At 41.2% G+C, this 23,729-nt stretch overlaps 1 protein-coding gene across 1 annotated transcript; it reads left to right on the forward strand.

The window, feature by feature from the left end:
* Positions 1-11,227: 11,227 nt before the first annotated feature.
* On the forward strand, positions 11,228-23,464 carry LOC102811870 (nuclear RNA export factor 2-like). Its single transcript, XM_006876541.1, has 19 exons — positions 11,228-11,275; positions 15,737-15,820; positions 15,912-16,016; positions 16,298-16,378; positions 16,509-16,578; positions 16,751-16,839; positions 16,938-17,045; positions 17,215-17,324; positions 19,293-19,329; positions 19,696-19,764; positions 19,852-19,907; positions 20,025-20,132; positions 20,214-20,272; positions 20,373-20,488; positions 20,587-20,629; positions 21,091-21,163; positions 21,662-21,844; positions 23,213-23,273; positions 23,420-23,464. The coding sequence occupies exons 1-19, from the start codon at positions 11,228-11,230 to the stop codon at positions 23,462-23,464; spliced, it is 1,545 nt and encodes a 514-aa protein (XP_006876603.1).
* The last annotated feature ends 265 nt before the right edge of the window (positions 23,465-23,729 follow it).

Consider the following 23,729-nt stretch of genomic DNA (forward strand, 5'->3'; position numbering starts at 1 on the left):
TGGAACAACAGGGCTGTGATACAGGAATCGAGGCATAGTCTAATTGAATAAAAGAGGGAAAATAATGTTAAGAGGGGCAATAACTGTCTTATGAATATTGCCTGCTATTGTAAAAATAGACACTTGGGTGGGATAGAAAGGAATATTGGGAAACATGATTACAGAAAGTCTGTAAGCCCATCATTGGCCTACAACTCATTGGAATACCTAAAAGGGGTTCTAAAACTTACCCAGTGAAATAGGCTTTTTGTGGAGCCTTTGTAGTGTATAGGACCTTAGGTGGAATCCTGAGCCTCATCCAGAACCTTCTGAGGTGGGACATTCCTACTTGAAAGGACAAGCAGACAAGCCTGGAGCAGCTAGAGGAACAGAAGCTACGTCTTGAAAGAAAGACCAGCAGGAAAAATAAAAAACAAAAATGGCAGTCTAACTGGCTACTATAAGAACAAGCAAGCTGCTTACCAGGGAGCCATCAAGGCAAGTAGTCAAGTCCCTTCTGGACAAACCCCCTTCCAAGACCGAAACTCAAAGGGAACACACGAGCATGTAAGCTTCCTGTTGACCACGGTGATCTACTGGTGAGTGGAAGAGGGGGAAAGGCAGCAATGAAGATATGGGCTGAGTTCGACCACATTCCATAGACCTCTGTCAACCTGAAGGTGTGAAAGAGAAGAAGAAGGGATGGTTGGTCCAATGTATGGTGAGACGTGGGGACTTCTGAGCCCATGGACAAATACATAGTCATGGAGGGCTAGAGCTTAGAGTGAAATATCCAGCTGATATGAAGTGAGAGGAATGTCCAACTTTGCAGGTAGTACCCATTTGACCTAGCTTCAGTGGCTTGGTGATCATAACTCGACTAGAGGAAAAAAAAAAAAATTGATAAAGGAAACAAGTGCAAATTGCTACAATTTGATGAACTTGACCTATACTTATGGATGTAGGAGCTCAAAATACCAACTAAGAGGGAAGGAGTCTTCACATCAAGGATCAATCCTATCCCCTCTGTACACAAGGTTGATAGGGATGGGCAACTTAGACATTGGCTATCTAAAATGGGAGGGGAGGGGCAATAAAGGCACAAAGTAACTGGCTTACAAGTTTTCAAGAGGGAGTTTAGTTTCAGAGTGTGCAGGGGAAGGGAGAATCCCCCACTGAATAGTTTGCATCTTGTCTAGACAGGTCTGGTGATAGGAGATGAGGATAAGATTCTTAAGATTCAATAGTGAGTAATTGTTATCAGACTAATTGCAGTAGTCACAACTGCAAAGGTAAAAGTCTTGTAACTAAAAGGGGAGAGTAGTTAATCTTACATTCAAGGAACAGAAGAACCTAGGATCATTAAAGGAGAAGAGCATGAGCAGAATGTGGGACCCTATCTAGAGAAGCAGTGACACCAGATATGGAGATAGAGATGATGACATGGAGAGATAGAGCAGCTGAGGACTCTAGACTCATGGAAAGAGAAAAGCTGTGTGCTGGTGGCCAAGTGGCAGGTTTGCAGAATGTGCCCTTTAGTCATTTAAGTGATTATATATTCCAAAACAGAATAGAAGCAAATACTGTTGAAAAATGAGCATGGAGGGGATTGTAATCATTGCAATGATATGAAATATGATAGGATGAGTATAAAACTGATGTTCTTCCATGTAAACTATCACTCAATTCACAATAAAGACTTTAATAAAAAAGAGAAAGAAGATGGAAGGAATATGGAGTCACTGTACCAAAAATAAATGGTTTATGTTCAACCATTTCAAGCCTTAGCAATGATCACGAGCCAGTGATACTGAAGGAAGAAGTTCAAGGTGCACTGAAGGCATTAACAAAGAACAAGACTCTGGGAATTGATGGAATAAAAATTGAAATCTTGCAACAAACTGATGCAGCACTGGAGGCACTCACTCATCTATGCCAAAAAACTTGTGCCTATCCCAAAGAGAGGTTACCCAATGGAATGTAGAAATCTATCATTGTCATTGATACCTCATGCAAGTAAAGTTTTTTTTGAAGATAAATAAAAAATGGCTGCAATGGTATACCGACAGGAACTGCTAGGCATTCAAGATGGGTTTAGATGAGAATATGATGTAAGATGGATCTTTACTGAAAGTGCCTGACACAAGCCATAGTGTTTTCAGTAGCTTCATATACATGTGACAATTGGACAATGAATAAGGAAGACCATAGAAAAATTGATGCAATTGAACTATGGTGTTGGAGAAGAATATTTAAAAAGTATCATTGACTGTCAGAAGAACAAACAAAGCTGTGTTTGTATAACCAGAATTCTTAGAATTCAGGATGGTATGGCTTTGTCTCTTATACTTTGGACATATTATCAGGAGCGACCAGTTCCTAGAGAAGGACATCATGCTTGTTAGAGTGAAAAAGAGGAAGTTTAAGCGTAATAATTTTGAGAATTGTGCAGGACTGGGAAGTGTTTTGTTCTGTTGTGCATAGGGCTACTATGAGTGGGAACTGACTTAAAGACACTTAACAACAACAACAAACATAGCAGCAAGAAATATAAGATATTGTGAAATGTACTGTGAATAGATTTACATGACACCTACTCCAACTATCTAATTTTAAAAAAAATGTGATTTGGGTGAAAGTTTACAGAGCATATTGTCAGCTTTGTATTCAACAATTCATATACAGTTTTCTTTCATTGATTGCTATTCCCTCAGTATATTATCACTTATCACGCTTCTTCCTTGTGTTTCCTATTTGCATTCCTCCTTTTGTCTTAACCCTTCTGAACTTTGTTCTTGGGTAAATACTGCCATGTTGACCTCAAATGGTTGCTTATTCTAAGGCATGTGTAGCTCATGAATGTCACTGTGTCTCTTATAGACCTATCTATTGTTTTGCTGAAAATTGAGCCATGGAGGTGAGCTCAGTTCCTGACCTGAAGAGTGACTAAGGGCCATAGTTTTGGAGGTTTTACCAGAATTGTCTTTTTTATGATTTTGATTTTTGTTCTACATTTCCCCTACTCCATCCAAGTCCTTGTAATGTTATTTCAGAGCAGTTGGTAGTGGTAGTTGGGCATCTAGTTCTTCTGGTCTCAGGGTTGTGGAGGCTGATGTTCACATGGTCCATTAGTCCTTTGGACTAATTGTCTCTTCTTTTCTCTGGATAGGGAGAGACCAATAGTCACACCTTAGATGGCTGCTCATGAATTTTTAAGATCTCAGTCACTACTCACCAAAGTAGAATGCAGAACATTGTCTTTATGGGCTATGTTATGCCAGTTGACCTTGGTGTTGCCTGCGTCTATGGTCTTGAGTACCCAGGCCTAGAAACTCGTTCCCTTAAGGTGTCTGAAAATGTCTAAGAAGATTTCATAATTTTGCCCTCTGTATGATCTACCACATCCATGAATATAGTTGCAGCAAAGGCACAAATACTCTCTGTCAAATATATAATTATTATATGCTTATTATATACATGCTTATTATATATATATACTGGCTGGTGGTGGCTGTGTGCCATGGAATCGGGAGCAGAAGGCCTCATCTTTCTTCCGTGGAACAGCTGGTAGTTTCAAACTGCTGACCTTGTGGTTCGCAGCCCGATTCATAACCACTATGCTACCAGAGTGTACATATATTTGTTGTTGTTAAGTGCCATCGAGTCAGTTCCGACCCATAGCGACCTTGTATAGGGTTTCCGAGGAGTAGCTGGTGAGCTTGAACTGCTGACCTTACAGTTCAGACGGCTTTGCAGTCTGGTGCATTAACCCACAGCGTCACACCAGGACTCTCTCTCTATATATATATGTATACACACACACACACATATATATATGCTTATTATATATACTTATGGGCTTACTCCCACTTACTGTGTTTCATGATGTTAGGGAAGTTTTCTTCCAACAATTCTTTGAAAATTTTCTCTTTACTTTAAAAAGTATCTTCCTGTTCTAGAATTCTAGTCACACATAAGTTATTCCTCTTGATGGTGTTCCACATAATTCTAAGGCTTTCTTTTAATTTTTTTCATGTGAGAACTGTAACTGGGCAGACAAGATATACATAGAAAGAAAGGAAGGTTTCCAGAGGGGTGCATATTCATTCCTATGATGAATTCAATTCTTCAGATGCTTTCTCAATTTGTCCTCTACTATTCCCAGTGTTTCCCCTCATCTTTATGACCCATATGTCCATTCCTTGGAATTTTCACTCTACTTGTTATGTACTCATATCCCTTATTTCCCATCTATCCTTGACTACAAGGACAATTATTTCTACCACTCTTCTGACAACAGTAGCCACTTTTCCCTCTCTTTTTTCTTTCCTTCCAAAGCCTGAACATACAATTATGTTTTTCATGATAAATCCATGAAGTGAAATGTGTGGGTCAAAGGATAAGCTTGACTTTTGAATAGTTAAGCATACTATATAGGAAAGCAGGCTTTCAGATACTGTTGGTGGCAATGTCAATATTATGAAATCCTTAGAGGGAGGAAAACCTCTCACGATTCAAAATCTTCAGTTGCTTCGCATGAAAACCTAAAGAGCTTGGACACAAGTCCTGGACTACCCAAAAGCCAAAACCATGTTCTGCAGGGTCCTCTAGCCTCCATTGCTGGGGATGGCCTGCAATCCTGGTCAACCTGACCACTGAGATGCTGAGCCCTCCAGAGTATTGTTCCACTATTTTTTATACTGAGAACTCTACTACTTTATTTATAAAACTCATTTCAAATTATGTCCAAGCTATTAAACAGCATTAAAAATCAAGAGCAAAAGTTGACCATACACAAAATATGAAAATAAAATGTATAGTAGAAACCACCTCTGTTCATTAAATTCATTTACCAGTAAAATTTTGAATCTCATGTATAATGGTATAAAAGTATAATTATATGCTTTTATATTAACAGTATTCACACACACAGACATACATTAACAGTATTCACACACACATATACGTCATTCCCTTCCTCTGAAACAGGAATGGAATAAATGTGGCTGAAATAAGTAGACAAAGAAAAGGACAAGATGGGTGTACTCTCAAAATGATTTTGTTGACCTCAAATCTGCACAAATAGATTTATTTACCAAATATTAATTAAAAACCAGTTGCTGTTGATTGAATCCAACATATGGCAATCCCATGGAGTTTTCAGTGAGTGCTATTTCTGAAGTACATTACTAGGTCTCTGGATGGGTTCCAACTGCCAATCTTTCAGTTTACTCCTGAGCACATTAACCATTTGGAATATGCAAGGACATGCCAGACACTGGCAGCCCAAATGTTTGTATAGTTCTCCAAAATAGGTTTGAATCCACAAACATTGTAATCCACAAAGATATTGCCATCTGTTCCAAGACACCTGGCGCCCACCTGCATAGGAGTGGCTCATTATTATTCATTATTTCCATCATTACCAGCCTGTTCACAGATATCTGTCCATGAGACTTGAACACTCACCATTAATGTGGAACTTGTGCAATAACTAGGGAAGAATTTGGGGTGTAAAGACAGACCAGTAGGTGAGGACACACTTCCTGTTCTGTCACTTACTTGGCTGTGACATTGTGGGAAATATGTGTAAACACTGTGATCCTGATTTTCCTGATCTGAAAAAGGACCATGGATAGGATTCTTATGGAATTTCTGAGAGAAGGGCAAAAGAAATCTAGTGAGTTTGCCCAGAACTAAAGAAATGCTGGTTGCCACTGATAAGTGCTGGTTTTCTCCTTACTCCATTCTTTTCTACCATAACAAGGATGCTGTTGCCATAGCAACATGGCATAGCACTGGCATAGGGTGAATTCCAAAGTAACACAGGAAGTAGTAGTATGAACGCACGTGATGTCATAAAGCATGCTCACAGGCATTCGTGTGTGGGAGATCAGCTAATACATGCTGGGGCCTGAGAAGGAACCCAAGGAAGTCTGGAGGATTGGCCCTAGCTGTTTTACTAAATACCTGTTATGACCTTTTATTTGGGCTGCAGAAGTGTGAGATAGAGATTGTGCTGAGATGGATACATTCAGTAAGTGAATACATATGTGTATGTGTTTTGTCTTCAGTGTCTGTGCCCAACAGTCCTCCTGTGGCTATTTATCACTGGCACACTCTCTTGTGAGCTTCCCAACCCAAAGACTTGCCTGAGATTGTCAGTGTCTGAATCAACTTGATGAGGGAGGGCTCTGGCTCACCTTAGGCACCTTGCTTAAGTAGTCTGGGGATTGCTGTAGCTGTTAGCTAGCCAACTTTTAAATGTTTCCCTCTGTGACATCTTTCCTGAAGTAATACATCTTCCCCCAAATTACTCTGACTCTTCCTATATTCTGTACAATGACCATGAGCCATTACTCTACCACTTAATATACTTTCCCTGACACTGAATTCCCATCAACATGTTCATTGTCACAAATTGATTTAGTTTCTCTTGAGGTTATTGTGGTTTGAGAATCCCCTTTCTACCATTTTCAGCAGTCATTTAAAAATGTGAATTAAACTAATTTGATTCATTTTCTGTAGAAAAATAGAAAATAGGGCTAAAATGTTTAAAAATAATTACTCATATTCTCTGCAGAGAATATTGGATTCACTCTGTGATCCAATGCTGTGATATTTTCATCAGTTTATACTATCATAATAATGATAATTTAAACAGATATAATCATGTTTTCATGATTGTTATATTGTTAACAATAGCTTGTGCTTGATCTATGCATTTTCTTGGAATGTATCAATTCTTCTTTGGTCTTACTAATTGTACACCTTTTGCATGCTTATGAGGCAACTGAAAATACAGTGACTTGTGTCAGACACAACCTAGTTCTCAGAGTGACATCTTTTCTTTCTTACATTTTAAAGATCTTTTGCACCAGATTTGCCTAGTAAAACTCTCATTTGGTTCCTCGACTGCTGGTTTCATGAGCGTTTATTGTCAACTCAAGTCAAATAAAATCCTTGTAAACTTCAATCTTTCCTCCACATATTATGATGTTGCTTATTGGTCCATTTGTGAGAGTTTTTGTTTTCTTTATGTTGAGGTTTAATCCATAACTGAAGACTACTGTCTTTCATCTTCAACATTAAGTTCTTCAAGTGCTTTTCACTTTCAACAAGCAAGGTTGTTAATGAGCCTTCCTCTGTTAATGCTGTGTTCTTCTTCATATAGTCTAGTTTCTTGGATTATTTACTCACCAAATAGATTGAAGTATGGTGAAATGATACAACCCTGACCCACATATTCTTATTTTAAACCATAAGTATCCTCAGTTCCAATGACTGCCTTTTTGTCTATGTACAAGTTTTGTATGAGTATAATTAGGTGTTCTGGAATTCTCATTCTTTGCAATGTTATCCATAATTTATGACCCACACAGTTGAATGCCTTTGCATAGTAAATAAAACAAGGTAAACATCTTTCTTTTATTCTCTGCTTTTAGTCAATATCCATCTGACATTACCTTGTTCCACATCCTCTTCTGAATCCAGCTTGAATTTGTTGCAATTCCCTCTTCATATACTGCTTCAACCATATTTAAATTACCTTCTGAAAAATTTTAATTGTGTGTGATATTAATGATATTGTTCAATAAGTTCATCATCCTGGTGGATCACCTATCTTTGGCATGAGTACAGAAATGAATTTCTGCCATCACTTAGGTAGCTGTCTTCCAGATTTCTTGGTATGGATGAGTGAACTCTTCCAGTGTTGTATTCATTTGTTGAAGCATCTCATTTGGCATGCTGTCAGTTCTTGGAGGCTTGTTTTTCACTAACACCTTTAATGCAGCTTGAATTTCTTCCTTCAATACCATCAGTTCTTGATCAGATGCTACCTTGATCAGAAGTTAACCATTAAAGGTTAGAGCTCAAAAGGAAGCTGGGTTCTAACTCTCCATTTGCGCCAAACCACTAATATTGTTAGCATTACAATCTGATGGTATATTGATTCCACCGAGTGTGGGAGAAATAATACCTGTAGAGAATCCTGTTGTCAGAGAATTGAGACTATCTCATTCTTTAGATGTCAAAAGAACTTTCAAATTTATCCACATGGTAAATTAGATATGTTAGCAGGGGTGATTGGGAAGATGAGGCACAGTAACTACTACCAGTGAGTGTTGTTGTTGTTGTTAGGTGCCATTGAGTCGGCACCGACTCATAGCAACCTTATGCACAGCAGAACGAAACAATGTCCGATCCTGGGCCAAGCTCACTACTGTTGCCACACTTGAGTCCATCGATGCTGCCACCTGGCCAATCCATCTCATTGGGGGTCTTTCTCTTTTTCTCCAACCCTCCATCTCACCAAACATGATATCTTTCTTCAGTGACTGTTCCCTCCTGACAATATGTCCAAAGTATGAGAGACGAAGTTTGGCCATCTTGGCCTCTAAGGAGCACTCTGGCTGCACTTCTTCCAAAACGGATCTATTGGTTCTTTTGGCAGCCCATGGCACTTTTAGTATTCTCCTCAACACCATAACTCAAAGGCATCAATTCTTCTAAGGTCTTCCTTATTCACTGTCCAGCTTTCGCATGCATATGAGGTTATGGAAAATACCATGGCTTGGGTCAGGTGCACCTTAGTCCTCAAGCTGACATCTTTGCTCTTCAACACTTTAAAAAGGTCTTGTGCAGCATATTTCCTAATGCAATACATCGTTTGAGTTCTTGACTGCTGCTTCCGTGAGTGTTAATAGTTTATCTAAGAAGAATGAAGTCCTTGACAACTTCAATCTTTTCTCTTCTGACAAGAATGTTATTTATTGGTCCAGTGGTGAGGATTTTTGTTTTCCTTACATTGAGATGTAATCCATACCAAAGGAAATTATGAGACAAAGGGTGACGTTACATAATGATAAAAGAATCAGCCCACCAGGAAGATATAACAATCTTCAATGTGTATGCACCAATAACATAGCCTCAAAGTACATGAAGCAAAAACTGGTGGAACTGAAAGGAAAAAGGCCAATTTAACCCTCTTTCATGAAGTGATAGAATTACTAAACAGAAAATCAGCAAAGTTATAGAAGATCTATCTGAATAACACAATAAAATAACAGGATCTAAATGATATAAATAGAATACTCCACTTGATAACAGCAAAGTTCTTTTTTTCTCTTAAAATACTCATGTATAACATTCATCAAGATAGACCATCTCCTGGACCATCAAACAAACTTCAGCAGATTTTAAGTAATTGAAATACTGAGTATTTTTCTCAGGCCATAATGGAATCAAACTAGAGATCAATGTTGTTGTTGTTGTTGTGTGCCGTGGAGTCTGTTCCGACTCATAGTGACCCTGTACAGGGTTTCCGAGGCTATAAATCTTTATGGGAGCAGAAAGCCTCATCTTTCTCCCACGGAGCAGATGGTAGTTTCGAACTGCTGACCTTTAGGTTCGCAGCCCGATTTGTAACCACTACGCTAGAGATCAATAGTATAATGCAAAAATGAAAATCTCTAAACACTTGGAAATTATAGTTGGCACCTTTAATTACAGTGAATCGTTAAGACTCTTGGAATAGAAGAGCTGAGTTAGGAAAGGTTGTTTATATGAGCTGGTTCAAGATCACAGAAAGTGAAAGGCATTTTATGATAAGAAAGTGTGAGTCACTTTGAATATTTGAACAAAATGTTGTTGATGGCAAGGCTAGCGGTAGGTAGACAGTTTGTTGTTGTTAAGTGCCATCTAATCAATTTCGATTTATAGAGAGCCTGTACAAGGTTTCCAGGAGTCCTGATGTGGCACTGTGGGCTAATGTTCTGGACTGCAAAGTCAGTTTGAACCACAAGGTCAGCAGTTCAAGGTCACCAGCCACTCTTCGGAAACTCTTAACAGGTTCACTATGGGTTGGAACCAACTGGACAGCATTCGACAACACCGACAACATAGGGTTTCCGAGGAGCGGCTGCTGAGGTTGAACTGCTGGACTTGTGGTTCAATCTGACCTTTTGGTTCAGTGTTGATCCTACAGCATCACACCAGGACTCCCAGTTTGTTGTTATTGTTGTTAAGTGCCATCAAGTCGGTTCTGACCCATAGCGACCCTGAACAGCGTTTCCGAGGCTATAAATCTTTACAGGATCAGAAAGCCTCATCTTTCTCCCGCGGAGCAGCTGGTAGTTTCGAACTGCTCACCTTATGGTTCTCAGCCCGTTTCGTTACCACTACGCTACCAGAGTTCCTTAGGACTCCCAGTTTAGGAAGCTATTAATTCAGTCCTGCCTGTTATTTGACTCCTGTTGTGGCTGTAGGATCAGCACTGGACTATGAACCACAAGGTCGGCAGTTCAAACCTACCAGCTGCTCCTTGGAAACCCTATATATAGGGTACCATTATGAGTCAGAATCAACTGATAATGAAGTTGTTTTGGTGGCTGAATGTATTTGGGAGATGTGAGAGAGGTTGTCTTCTTGGTCTTGGTGTAATGGTTAGAGAGTTGGGAAGCAAGGCAAAATTAGGATGCCTTCTTTGTGTATGGATGGAATCCAATCTAACCAATGGACATTCCCACCCTTATTCATTATAAATTTTTGCCCCCCCCGCACCCCCCTTTTTTTTTAATATTCCACAGAGTTACCACCTTCTTTGGGATTCTCCCCTGATGCCATCAGTAAGATAAGTTCTCATAGCTAGATGGAAGAGTTTGCTTACTGGCATTTGTGGTTCTCCTTTAGGATAGGTTAGCACTTTGCTTGCTCTACTGTGGTGTTAGCCCAAGATGGGATGCATGATATGTGAACCCATGATTGTCTTCAAACATGTGTTTTTGTTTCCAATTTCAGAATACAAGGAAAGAAAGAAAGTTTGGGGATCTTTCCGAGGGAATCGTGATAAAAACACCTTTCATTATGAAAGGGGTGGGTATAAGCGTCGACCTTCATACCTCCAAGAGGATGATCACATGGTGACAACAAGAGATTCCCACAAACACCTCCACATAAGACAGTAAGTGACCAGGCAGTTTGGTTTGCATGTAGCAACAACTGGGAGTATACAACTATCATTCTTGGTATCATGTTTTTCTTCACCCACTTGAAAACCAAAGGATACTAAAGTGGAATAATGGTTGAACAACCATGATTATATCTCTGCCATCAGAGAAGTGAGGATATGTCGAAGGCATTCTAAAAATTTATGGAAACCTTTCTTCATCTGTTTTTCCACAGAACCCCCCGATTCAATAATAGAAGAATGGGATGGCGTAATAGAAATAGATTTCCAAAAAAAGAAATGGAGAATTGGAAGGATGAAGACTCCAGGAACTGGTTTAAAATAACAGTGAGTGTCCTCGGAAAATGCATGGAGTGTGCAAAGGGAGTGACAGTGATAGGACTGCTCAGGTGGAGTTATGATGGTCTTGTGAAGACATGCTAGGTACTTTACTGGGAGCAGGGAAGTTGGTAATCTTTTTTATTAGGAAAGTTGCTAAGAAAATATTTTATGATCTAAGGCAATTGTGGGGAACCATTTTTCTGCCAGGATTTATAACATCATTCACAAGCCATATGAAATTATCAGCTTAAAAATTAGCCAGCTATATTTGGTCAAACATTTAATTAACTCACCCCTAATGTGATGGCTGAAACTGTGGTTGCCTTTTCAGGGCCAGACTAAATGAGGCCTGTGGGCCGATGTTCCCCAGCCTTGATCTAAGGGTTCAGAGAAATGATAAAAGGGAAAAGGCTGACAGGAATGCCAGCACAATTGTGGGAAAAGGCAAAGGTGGGAGCTAGAACAACTTTCTGCACTGTGACTCAGTTTGATTCAAATTTGAGTATATATGTTGGAGGGGAGGGAGAATGTGAGCTAGAGTCTCCAGAGTCCTTGTAGAAGGAGCAGGCAGGGTGTGCATTAGTTAGGATCTTCTGGAATCTTTTTTTAAAAGTTTTAAATGTGAATTGAGTGATAGTTTATATGAGAGAACATCAGTTTTACAGTCATAGTTTCATTGCTATGATTACAATCTCCTCTATGCATTCAACAGTATTTGCTTCCATTCCCTCGGTCTTTTTTTTTTTTTAGGGGGGATGGGGGCATGTACACAAAAACACTCAGGAATATATAATCATTTAAACAACTAAAGTACACATTCAGCAAGCCTGCCTCCTGGCCGCCAGCACTTAGTCCCTCTCTTTCCATGAGTCTAGAGTCCTCAGATGCTCCCTCTCTCCATGTCCTCATCTCTGCCTCCATCTCTGGTGTCTCTGCTTCTCTGGATAGGATCCCACATTCTGCTTGTGCTCTTCTCCCTTGATGATCCTAGGGGCCTCTGTTTCTGGACTGTAAGACTAACTACTGCCACGTTTTTGTTACAAAACTTCTACTTTTACAGTTGTGACAGTCGCAATTAGTCATAACAATTACTCAATATTGAATCGTAAGAATCTTTTCACAATTTCTTTTCACCAGACCCGTCTAGACAAGATGAAAACTATTCAGTGGGAACTATATCTTCCCCTGCATATTCTTAAAATAAACTCCCTCTTGAAACCTTGTAAGCCAGTCACTTTGTGTCTTTATCACCCCTCATTTTAGGTAGCCAATATATAAGTTGCCTATCCCTATCTACCCTGTATACAGAGGGGATTGGATTGATACTTGATGTGAAGATGCCTTCCATCTTTGTTGGTACTTTGAGCTACTACATATATAAGTATAAGTCAAGTTCATCAAATTGTAGCAATTTGCACTTGTTTCCTTTATCAAAAATTGGTTTGTTTTTTTTTTTGTCTTCCTCTAGTTGAGTTCTGATTACCAAGCCATTGAGACTAGGTCAAATGGGTACTCTCTGTAAGTTTGGGCATTCTTGTACGTCTCCCCTCACTACATATCAGCTGGATGCTTCACTCTCAGCGTTAGCCTTCCGTGACTATGTCCTTGTCCATGGGCTCAGGAGTGCCAAGGTCTCACTACACATCGGACCAACCACCCCTTCCTCTTCTCTCTCTCATCCCCAAGTCAACAGTAGTCTATGGAATATGGTTGAACTCAGCTCATTTCTTCATTGCTGCCTTTCTTCCTTTTCCACTCACCAGTAGACCAACATGGTCTCCAGCAAGCTTACATGCCTACTTATGTATTCCCTTTGAGTTTTAGTCTTGGAGGGGGTTTGTCCTGAAGGGACTTGGTTGCTTGCCTTGATGGCTTCTCAGTGAACAACTTGCTTGTTCTTGTAGTAGCCAATCATACTGCAATTTTTATTTTGGGTTTTTCTTGAGGGTCTTTTTTTTTAAGTTTTTATTGTGAATTATGTGATAGTTTACATGGGAGAACATTAGTTTTACATTCATCATATTGCACTTTGTTTCATTGCAATGATTACAACCCCCTCCATGCATCATAAAACAACCAAAAGGTACACCCCACAAGCCTACCCCCTGGCCGTCAACACACAGACCGTCTCCCTCCCAGATTCCAGAGTCCCCAGCCCGTTCATCTCTTCACGTCATTTTCTCTGCCTCCATCTCTGGTGTCACTACTTCTCTGGGTAGGGTCCCGCACTCCACTCTTTTCCCTTGATGGTCCCAGGGATCTTCACTCCTGGACTGCAAAAGCAACTACTCCCCTCCTTTTGTTACAAAATGTCTACCTTTACATTTTCAACTCTCACAGTCAGTCCTGATAGCAATTCTTCACTATTGTACCACAAGAGTCTTACCCCATCTCCTTTCATTAGCCCTGTAAAGGCAGATTGGAAACCACTCTGAGGATTCCCCCGCACCCTCTGGAACTAGACTCCCTCTTGAAAGCTTGTAAGCCAGTCACTTCTTGCCTTTGTAGACCCCCATTTTGAGTAGCCAATGTCTAAGTTGCCCATCCCTGTCAACCCTGTGTACCAACGGGGTGGGAATGATCCTCACTATAAAGATTTGTTCCCTCTTTTGAGCTACTACATCCATAAGTATAGGTCAAGTTCATCAAATTGTAGCAGATTACTCTTTTTTTCCTCTTCTTTCTTCTTCTAGTCGAGTTCTGATCATCCAGCCATGAAGCCAGGTCAAGTGGGTACTATCTGCAAGTATGGGTGTTCTTGTGCATCTCACCTCACTTCATATCAGCTAGACACTTCACTCCCCACTCTAGTCTTTTGTGGCCATGTCACTGTCCTCTGGGCCCAGGAGTCCCCAGGTCTTGCCATATGGTCTCAATCCAAGTTCATAGGAGTCTATTAAACCTGGTTGGACTTAGCTCACAACTTCATTGCTGTTTTCTGACCACTTCCCCTTATTGATGACCAACGTGGTCACCAGCCAGACCACATGCCTACTTGTGTATTCCCCTTGAGTCTTGGGGTTGCCCTGAGGGGACCTGACCACTGGCCTTGATGGCTCTGGGGTGAACAACTTGCTTGTTCTTGTAGTAGTCAATCAGACTGTTATTGTTTTTGATCTTTCCTGCCAGTCTTTCTTTCAAGAAATATCTTCTGTTCTTCTAGCTGCTCCAGGCTGGTCTGCTTGTCCTTTCAAGTGGAAATTTCCCACCACAAAAGATTCTGGATGGGGTTCAGGGTTCCACCTATAGTTTTATCCAATGCAAAGACTCTGCAGGAAGCCTCCTTCACTGGGCAAGTTGTAGCCCCATTTTAGGTATTCCAATCAGTTAGAGGCTGAAAATGGACTTACAAGCTTTCTATAGTGATGTTTCTCGCTATTCCTTTCTCTCCCCCTCAAGTGTCTATTTTACAATGGTAGGCAAGGGAAACCAAGATTCAAAAGACAGCCAAGCATCTTAACATTATTTCCCTCTTCTACCCATTTAAACCATGCCTCAATCCTTGTATCCCAGAGCCCTGTTGTTCCAAGGTTGTGCATACATCATTATTTACTCCTGTCCCATTACATCCATGCAAACCTTCCTAACTGTTCTCCTATTCGCCTTGTTCTTCCATCATTCCCCCTCCCTTCTTGTGTATTCCCTGCCCCCCAGCATCCAGACAATCCTGTGTCTATTCCCTACCCTGTGCTCCACCTTCCCCTTCCTCCCCTATCCCACCCTTTACATCCCAGCAAGTTGTAGAACCTCTTTTTTTTCTGCCAAAAACATTGTTGTTTTATTTATTTTCTCTTTCTTTTTTTAATGTTTTATTGTGAATTATGTGATAGTTTATATGGGAGAATATTAGTTTTACATACATTCTCTCGTATATCGTTTCACTGCCATGGTTACAATCCCCTCCATGAATCATCAACCTTAGGCCTTCCAATCAGTTATAGGCTAAATACAGGCTTACAAGCTTTCTGTAATCATGTTTCCCGACATTGCTTTCTATGTAATTCAAGTTTCCATTTTATAATAGTTGGCAAGGGATCCCAATATTTATAAGACAGTAAAGCATCTTAACATTATTTCCCCTTTTTTACCCATTCAGACTATGCCTCAAATTCCTGTATCACAGAGCCCTCTTGTTCCAAGGTTGAGCATACATCACTATTTACCTCTGTCCCATTTAGCCCATGCAAACCTGTCTCAGTGTTCCCCTATCTGCGTTGTTCTTCTACCTCCTCCCGATCTTCTGGAATGTTAAAAAAAAAAAAAAAAAAAAAAAGTGGATGATGCCAAACATCTTAATTTGAATATTTGAAGGAGAACTTTTAGAAAGGCAAGAAAGATAAATGTAAATGGTCCCCTTTTTAGAAGTCTTTTTAAAGCTCAGTAAAGAACACTTGGTTGGGTCTATTCTTCAGTCTTAATTAATTCCATGTTTTTATTCTTCTTTCCTATACTTTCTTTTACTCTTAGGTTCCTTATGGGAGAAAATATGACAAGACATGGCTATTGAATTCCATCCGGAGCCATTGCAATGTTTCTTTCACCCCGGTTGATGTAAGAGAGGACAGTGAAGCTAGATGACTGGGCACAGGGGAGGGAGTTGATCTGTATTAGCTTCTGATGCTGTTGCCTTTGCTCCCTGTAGTTCCACTATGTGCGAAAGCATGCCCAGTTCTTTGTCAAGGATTTTAGCACTGCATCTGCCTTGAAGGCTGCCAACTACCAGATACGTGATGAAGATAACCAGAAGGTGTGTATTGAGGGAATTGACTGTACCTAGTCTGGGGATGTAGTCCTGGTATGATGCTGTAAGATAAACAAGGGACTAACAGCAAGGTCGGTGGTTCAAACCCACCAGCTAATCCTTGGAAATCCTATCCAGAGTGCTATTAGTTAGAACCAACTCAATGGTACTTAACGACAAGTCTGGGAACAGGAAGACAGACCAGGGACAGGAAGACAGACCAGGGACTAGACAATCTTTTATAGTAGTAGATTTTCTTATACTTACCCTACATCTCTTTCCTGTAGATATCAATCCTTGTCAACCCATCTTTTGTATCCCACTCTGTGCTGAATGAATTTAAATCAGAACAAATGGAGCAGCTAAAGGTAATACAGATTCAAGACATGTTATGTGTCTACACTCAGAGCACCTCTTTTTTCCGCACTCTATAATTTCGCTATCATCACTACAACCAAAGATGCTTCAGAACTGCTATCTTTATCTCTGTTTCTGCAGATCACCATAAAAAAACGGTATGATGTCTCCCAGAAATCTCTTAACCTCCAGAATTTCCATTTGGACCCAGGTATGGTTGTTGTTGTTGTTGTTATGCGATGGTAGACATAAGTAATTCTAGTACAGGTGAGGGCAGAAAGGTATTCATGGGAGGGATAGTTAGTGATGGTAATTTGGAGAGGGTCTGGTACTGGTGCTGGTCCAGCTCAGCCCTCTGATTCCCTTCTTTTGATTTCCTGAAGACTTAGTAGGCCATGATATTGACATGATCTTGAATCGGAAAAACTGTATGGCTGCCACTCTGAAGATAATTGAAGAGAATTTCCCTGAGGTGAGGTATTAAGGTAGAGGGGTGGAAAGAATGAGATGGAAGGCAGATTTGTCTCTGAAGCCCTAGACAGTAACTGTTACTCTGATTCGTCTTCAAAGCTGTTATCCTTGAACCTATGTAACAATAAACTGTACCAGCTGGATGGCCTATCTGACATTATACAGAAAGCTCCCAAACTAAAGATCTTGAACCTCTCCAACAATGAGGTGAGAAGTAAGAGCCAAATTTAATTTGAATAGAGGGTGGCTGATAGTGCTCATCATGATGATGACAGGAAGTTGCCTGTGGGTGAGGGTGAGGACTGAATGTACACGGGATTCATCTGTCTCTTGGTTGCTGGGACTCCTATCCCTTGTGTCCTCCCATTTTTCTCAGCTAAAGTCAGCAAGCGAGTTGGAGAAAATGAAAGGGCTGAAACTTGAAGAGCTGTGGCTAGAAGGAAACCCAATGTGTGACACCTTCTCAGACCAGGCCACCTATATCAGGTTGGTGGGGAGTCCCTGGTTGGGACAGATGACTAAGCCCTTAACTACTAGCCCCAAAGTTGGTAGTTAGAACACACCCAGAGACACCTCAAAAAGCAGATGGCAATCTACTTCTGAACACTCTATGGAGCAAGTTATTCACTGCACAATTAAGAGTTTCCATGAGACAGAATTGACTTAGTGGTAACTAACAACAACAAGGTAACCTCTGTCAACCTTTCTGGGAACCTTCAGCTCCTGGCAGCCTGAACAACTGCTGACAGTGCCTGTCTGTAGGAGGTTGCAACCTTGTCCTCTATGTGTCTCACTTTTTAGAGGTCTCCCTGCCTTCCTTTAGCTTGCTCACTGATCCCCTGTGTGTCCCATCTCTTTGCACCCAGCCTTCTCGGACATAGCTTTCACTGAATGTGCTTCAGGAAGAAGGGCTCTTCCCTTTCTGGAAAACCTGGGATCAGAAGTGTATACACATTGTGCCTTTCTCTCTCACTGGGACTGCCTTGAAGCAGATACTGGTGGCCTAGATTGTAAAGGTTCCTCCTGACCAGGGACTCCTGCTGAGACAGGCCTTCCTGCCTCTGAGCTCAGATGGAGCTTCTCTCCCCATCCTGTGACGGAACCTCTATCTCTTGCTCCAAAAGGGTCCTCGGACTTGTTCCAGGCCTACATTTGGAGTTTCCTGTCCCATACGGAGTGTGTAGGCCTGGGGGTGGCTTTATCATGAATCTACTCCTCTGGTTCAATGCCAGAAGCTGTGCACTGCTAAGGGAGAAAGCTGGTTTCCTTGAATCAGTGAGTTAGAAGCGGTTTGTCCGCAGTGAGCAGAGGGCTTCCTGTGGCAGGTGCTAAGAATGGAAAGCTGGGAACAGAGGAGGATGAGGTGACAGGAAGACAGTCTTCTCAGGGATACTGCCTCCTTCCTTCACCACATCACATCATACTGTCAGATCCTTCGAAAGAGTACTGGTTGCACCAAGATGGTCTGATTCCTCAGGGAAAGGACCAACTAAGATAGGCACAGTTGTACAGGGGTCATCAGGCACTCTAGTGGGGCTATAGATCCTCTATGTGATGCTGTTCTTTTACCTGAACCTTTACTCCTAGGGAAGTTCTCCTGCATGTGACTGCTTTGTTTCCCATGTACAGCTTAGATAGGATCACATAGGCCAATGGACTCAGCCCAACAAATACCTGTTTTCTATTCATACCTCAGACCAGGGTGAGCTTAGGGGCAGATGAAGGACAGGCTGGCAGCAATTGAGCCATTTCCTCTATCTTCCTCTGTTCTTCCACTACCCCAAAAAAACTTCTTTCCTTTCCTTTTCCTTGTCTTTCTCTTTTGTCTCCACTTTCTTATGTCCCCCTATCTTTCCTCTCCCCAACCTTCACTCCCTTTCTGTCCTTATTCCCTTCCTGCCTCTTGAGCATGCCTCATTCATCACCCTGCCCTAACATTCACTCATCTCCCTGCCCTGACATTGGTCTTATCCAGGGTCAGGTCTGGCAAAACACTGGATACCTGGTAAGGTAGCAGAGCCCTGTGACCTACCCTGTTCCCTCTTCCCTTTGGAACTTTCCCTGGGGACTTAGAAGGAGATCAGTGAGGTAGAGATGGGGAGGAATCTCTCTAATTTGGCCTCTATATGATGCTTCTTTATTACTGGAGAAAGCGGTCAAGGCCATACATGTGGGAGCTTCCCAGGAAGAAGAAGAGGAAAATGATTTGTAAGGAGATATAGAGAGGCTGTGCCTTTAAGATAGTACATAGTGGGGATGCCCAGCACTCCACAGGGAATGTGGACCAAATATACTTGAACTCAGGCTTAATATGGAAGCTGCAGAATGGACAGGGGCTGCAAAATGCACAGGGGACACTGGATTCTGTTGTGGCATCAGTGCGTTAGTTCAAAACAGGCAGTCCAATGCTGTATTATCTGTCAATCATTTCTTCCTATTTTTGATTTCGGACAGTGCCATCCGGGATAGTTTCCCCAAGTTGTTATGTCTGGTAAGTGCTTATTTTCATTATTGCCTCCTCTCACTTACATTGATTGCCTGCACACCTGCCTCTCAAATCCTTTGACTCTTGTCTAGTTTATATTTTCGCATTGTTTTAGAGGACAAAGACTTCTGGAAAGTCATAGCTATTCTCCGTTTAATAAGTTTCATAAAACACATATACACACACATTACATATAATATTAGAGGATTCTAGGCCCCATGGAGAATACATCAGCTTTAGTCTGGCTCTTAGGAGTTTTGAGGCCAATTCACACCTGACCCTTGACCCTCACTGTCTTCTGAAACTCTTCATTTCATTGCTCATCTAGTATGTCCTCCCTGGTTTGCACTGATAACTTCTTTCATTACCCAGGATGGCCAGGACATATCTCCACCAATAACTCTTCAAATTGAAGTCTCTGAGATAATGAAGCCATGCAAGGTGAGTTGGAGGTACCAAAACAGGATTTGGTGTGTTGCAGGGGAGGCTTTGTCAACTGCCGTGTCACAAGTGGCTTTTTAATTACAGGAAAGCTATAAAGGACCTGATACCTTAAAGAATCTAATCTTGCAATTCTTACAGGAGTAAGTGCCCCTGGAGACCCAAGGCAGGGAGGTCAGGGATGGGTCAGGCCACCCATTGCAGCCTTCAAGTATAGTTAGGGGCCCAGACTACAGAGAGCCTGTCCCGTTTCTCCATAGGTATTACTGCATCTTTGACTATGGTGACCGTCAAGGTCTCATCACTGCTTACCATGATGATGCCTGCTTCTCACTCACCGTTTCCTTCAAACCTGAGGGTCAAGTTCCGTGAGTATCACAGACCTGGTGACAGTCTTGGGTTCTATGACTTCTCAGAAGATATTGACCAGTATCCTCTTTTTCTTCTAGAAGTAGCTTGGGCAAGTACTCCAAGAGTAGTAGGAATTTGAAGAAACGAAAGGACCCTGGTAAGTGTGTGAGGGAGAAGACTGGGTGGGAGAAAGTGTGAAGAGGTCAATTGTAGGAACCAGTTGAGTGGCACTGTCTCTATCTCTTCTCCCTGAACAGTCTACCTACTTAAACTGCTGAATCACACAAAGCGTGATGTTATTGATTCCCTCAGTGTGTTGCCTAAAACCCAGCATGACTTCAGCTCCTTTGTAGTGGACTTGTGTGTGCAGACGGTGAGCATCTGCTTTTTCCTTGAGGCAGGACCAGAAATAAGAGGTGGGAAGGAGGTTTTGGTAGAATTCTGGGAAGCTGAGCTGTTTTGCTCTTTCAGGAAAAGATGCTCTGCTTTTCTGTCAACGGGCTGTTCAAGCAGGGTGAGTATCTGTATAGTCCCTTCTTTGTGTCTCCCACTGCACCTTTAAAAAAAAATTTCAGGTTTCCCTCATCCCATTCCTTCCTATGCCCTCTTTGTTCTCCATTCCCCACCCTGCCCACAACCCACTCTAGTCTAGCCTATGTCCATACCTGCCCAGATGTTTGTGATACAGACTGTCTCTCACTCTGCTTGCTTAACCTCTCAGTCTCATTTGCAAAATTGAGCTAGTAATACCCATCTCTTGGGCTGTTGTGAAAAATGAGGCAAATTAACTTGTGAAGAGATTGTCATGGGGCCTGACATAGTGTAAGTGCCCTATTTCTGGGAGGTGATTGCTCCTTTTGACGGCCAGTTGACAGTTGTCCCTGTGTGGGAAAATAAGATCTTTAGTAGGTAAAGCTGCTGATGAGTGCGAAAAGCATGGACAATTCTGAAGGGTGTTGTTTTTTATCCTTGAAGCAGAAGGAATGTCTCAGGCTCAGGTTTATGCCTTCACTCGGATCTTCATAGTTATTCCTGCCAACAACTCCAGGTAAATGCTATGTCGTGGGTGGCACGTAGGAACACCCATCCCAGCCTGTAGTGAGTGGTGATGGTGTAGTTCTCAGTATCTCCCCAATATTAAGGAATGACAAAAGGTAGTTCTCAAAAGCAGTTCTGCCTAGGGTTAAGAGCATAGGCTGTGACTAGCATTAAACAGCTATGTAAACTTGGTTAAGTTCCATGACCTTTCTGTGACTCAGTGTCCTTATCTGAATATTAAGGTGAGAGTATCCTCCTTGGGGCCATTGTAAGAGGTGGGTGTGAAACTATCTCTAGGATGGGGATAAACCTACAAATCTAGTGAAGCTGGTAGATATTTTTCCAAAAGTAATTCTATGGGAGGAGAAAGAGTATCAGCTTTGAAATCTGGGAGTCAAGCAGAGTAGGGGATAGGAGGAAAGTGGTTGCTGAGTGGGAGCAAGATCCTTGTTGGGGGGTGTGGAGTTATCCATCTGTCTAGCTGTCTGAGAGTCTCTTATTCCTACAGCCTATGCATTGTGAATGACCAACTGTCTGTGAGGGAAGCCAGCCCAGCAGAGACTCAAAGGGCCTTCTCAACCCCAGTGTACACACCATCTTCCAGCTCCATGCCCACTCTCTCTCAGGAACAACAGGGAATGGTGCAAGCATTCTCTGTCCAGTCTAAGATGAACCTCCAATGGTCTTTAAAGTGAGTGTTGGCATTGTGTATGTACAAGGGTGAACTGAGTAGAGCTGAGAAGTGAATAATGGGAACTTATAGGGAAGTTTGAAAAATAAATATTTGCATTTTTTTCTGAAAAAAAAAAAAATTAGGCTTATGCAAAACTTGCCTTACCATTATATTGATACTGTGGTGGTGGTTGTGTGCTGTCAAGTTGGTACCAACTCATTACCTATACACTATATATGTAAATCCTTACAGGAGCAGAAAGCCCAGTCTTTCTCACATGGAGTGATTGGTAGATTTGAATTGATGACCTCGTGATTAGCAGGCCAGCTTATAGCCCATTTTGCTACCAGGGCTTCTTATATGTAAAGATTTTTTTAAAAAACAAGGTAATGATCAGATAGTAGTCTTAGTGCGGTACGGTAGGATAAGCACTGGACTGCTAACTGCAATATTGGTGGTTCAAACTCACCAGGTACTCTTTGGAAACTCTATAAAGGGTTGCTATGAATCAGAAATGGCACGTAACATAAGCAATAATAATGATCAGATAAAATGGTCTTGAATTTGGAAAATCTTAAGGTATCCACTAAAAAGCTATTAGAACTAATAAATAATTTCAGCAAAGTTGCAGGATACAAGCTCAATATACAAAAATAATTGGTGTTTCTATACATGTTCAATGAACAATCTAAATGTTAAATTAGGGAAATTATTTCAAATACAATAGCATCAATAAGGATAGTATACTTAGGAACAAGTAAAACAGAGGAAGTATAAATGTGGACTCTGATATGTTTATTCTGTTGTTTAAATAAATTAAGTCCCGAATAAATGGAAAGACATCCCATGTTCATGGATTGAAAGATATAATATAATTTAGATGGAAACACTCTTCAAACTGATCTAGCTTCCTTGCAGACTGCTGAACCTAAAATTTATATGGAAGTTCAGTAGACCCAGAATAGCCAAGCAGTTTTGAAAATGAAGAAGAAATTTGGAAAACTCATAATCCTTAATTTCAAAACTTACTACAAAACTATAGTAGTCAAGACTGTATGCTATTGGTATATGGATAGATATGAGTTGGTGAATTAGAATTGAGAGCCCAGAAATAAGTCCTCATATTTGTGGTCAATGAATTTTTATCAGTACACCAGATAAAATAAACAAGTGGTACAGGGGCACTCAGATATCCATAATAATAGATTTGGACTCTTCTCTCACACCATATACAAAAGTTGACTCAAAATGGATTGAAGATAATTTTTTCCAAGGTCTTCATTATTATAGCCAAAAAATAGCATTGATTTAGTGATAGCATTTCATAGGTAAGCAGGGTATTCACACTGGTATTAACAGAGATCACCCTTTCTTCTCCCACCCCAGGTGCCTTGAGGACAATGAGTGGAACTATACCATAGCTGCACAAGTCTTCACTATGTTTAAGGTTAGGTCTGGGAACTGAGTGGGTAAAAGGTGTATGTTTCTAGGCCTTCAGAAAGGCCAAGAAGGTGGAGCTAAGATGGCTTGGGGATGAAACTCAGGACTCCAGTCTCTTCTGAAGTCCAAACTCTTTCTCTTCTCTTCCTCCAGGCTGAAGGCAAGATCCCAGAAGAGGCCTTCAAACAAAGTTCTTAAAAGGATCCCTTGAATGTGGCCTTTCTCTTCATCTATAACACCTTTTATTCTCTTTTCTTTATCCTGAGCCCAAACCCATGAGTGGGGATATAAGCCTTGCTGTTCAAGAAGCCAAAGATAATGTGTGTCCCACCACTGAACCAATCAAGGGACCAGTTGTTCTGTGTATTTCCCCTCACTCATGATCCTTGTTTGTTTTCATAATAAAGAATGATGTTGTGTGTTTTTTGTTGTGTGTCCTGATTGCTCTTCTCCTGCTGTAGCC

Source organism: Chrysochloris asiatica, unplaced genomic scaffold (assembly GCF_000296735.1).
Source record: "Chrysochloris asiatica unplaced genomic scaffold, ChrAsi1.0 scaffold00389, whole genome shotgun sequence".
Classification (NCBI taxonomy): Eukaryota; Metazoa; Chordata; class Mammalia; order Afrosoricida; family Chrysochloridae; genus Chrysochloris; species Chrysochloris asiatica.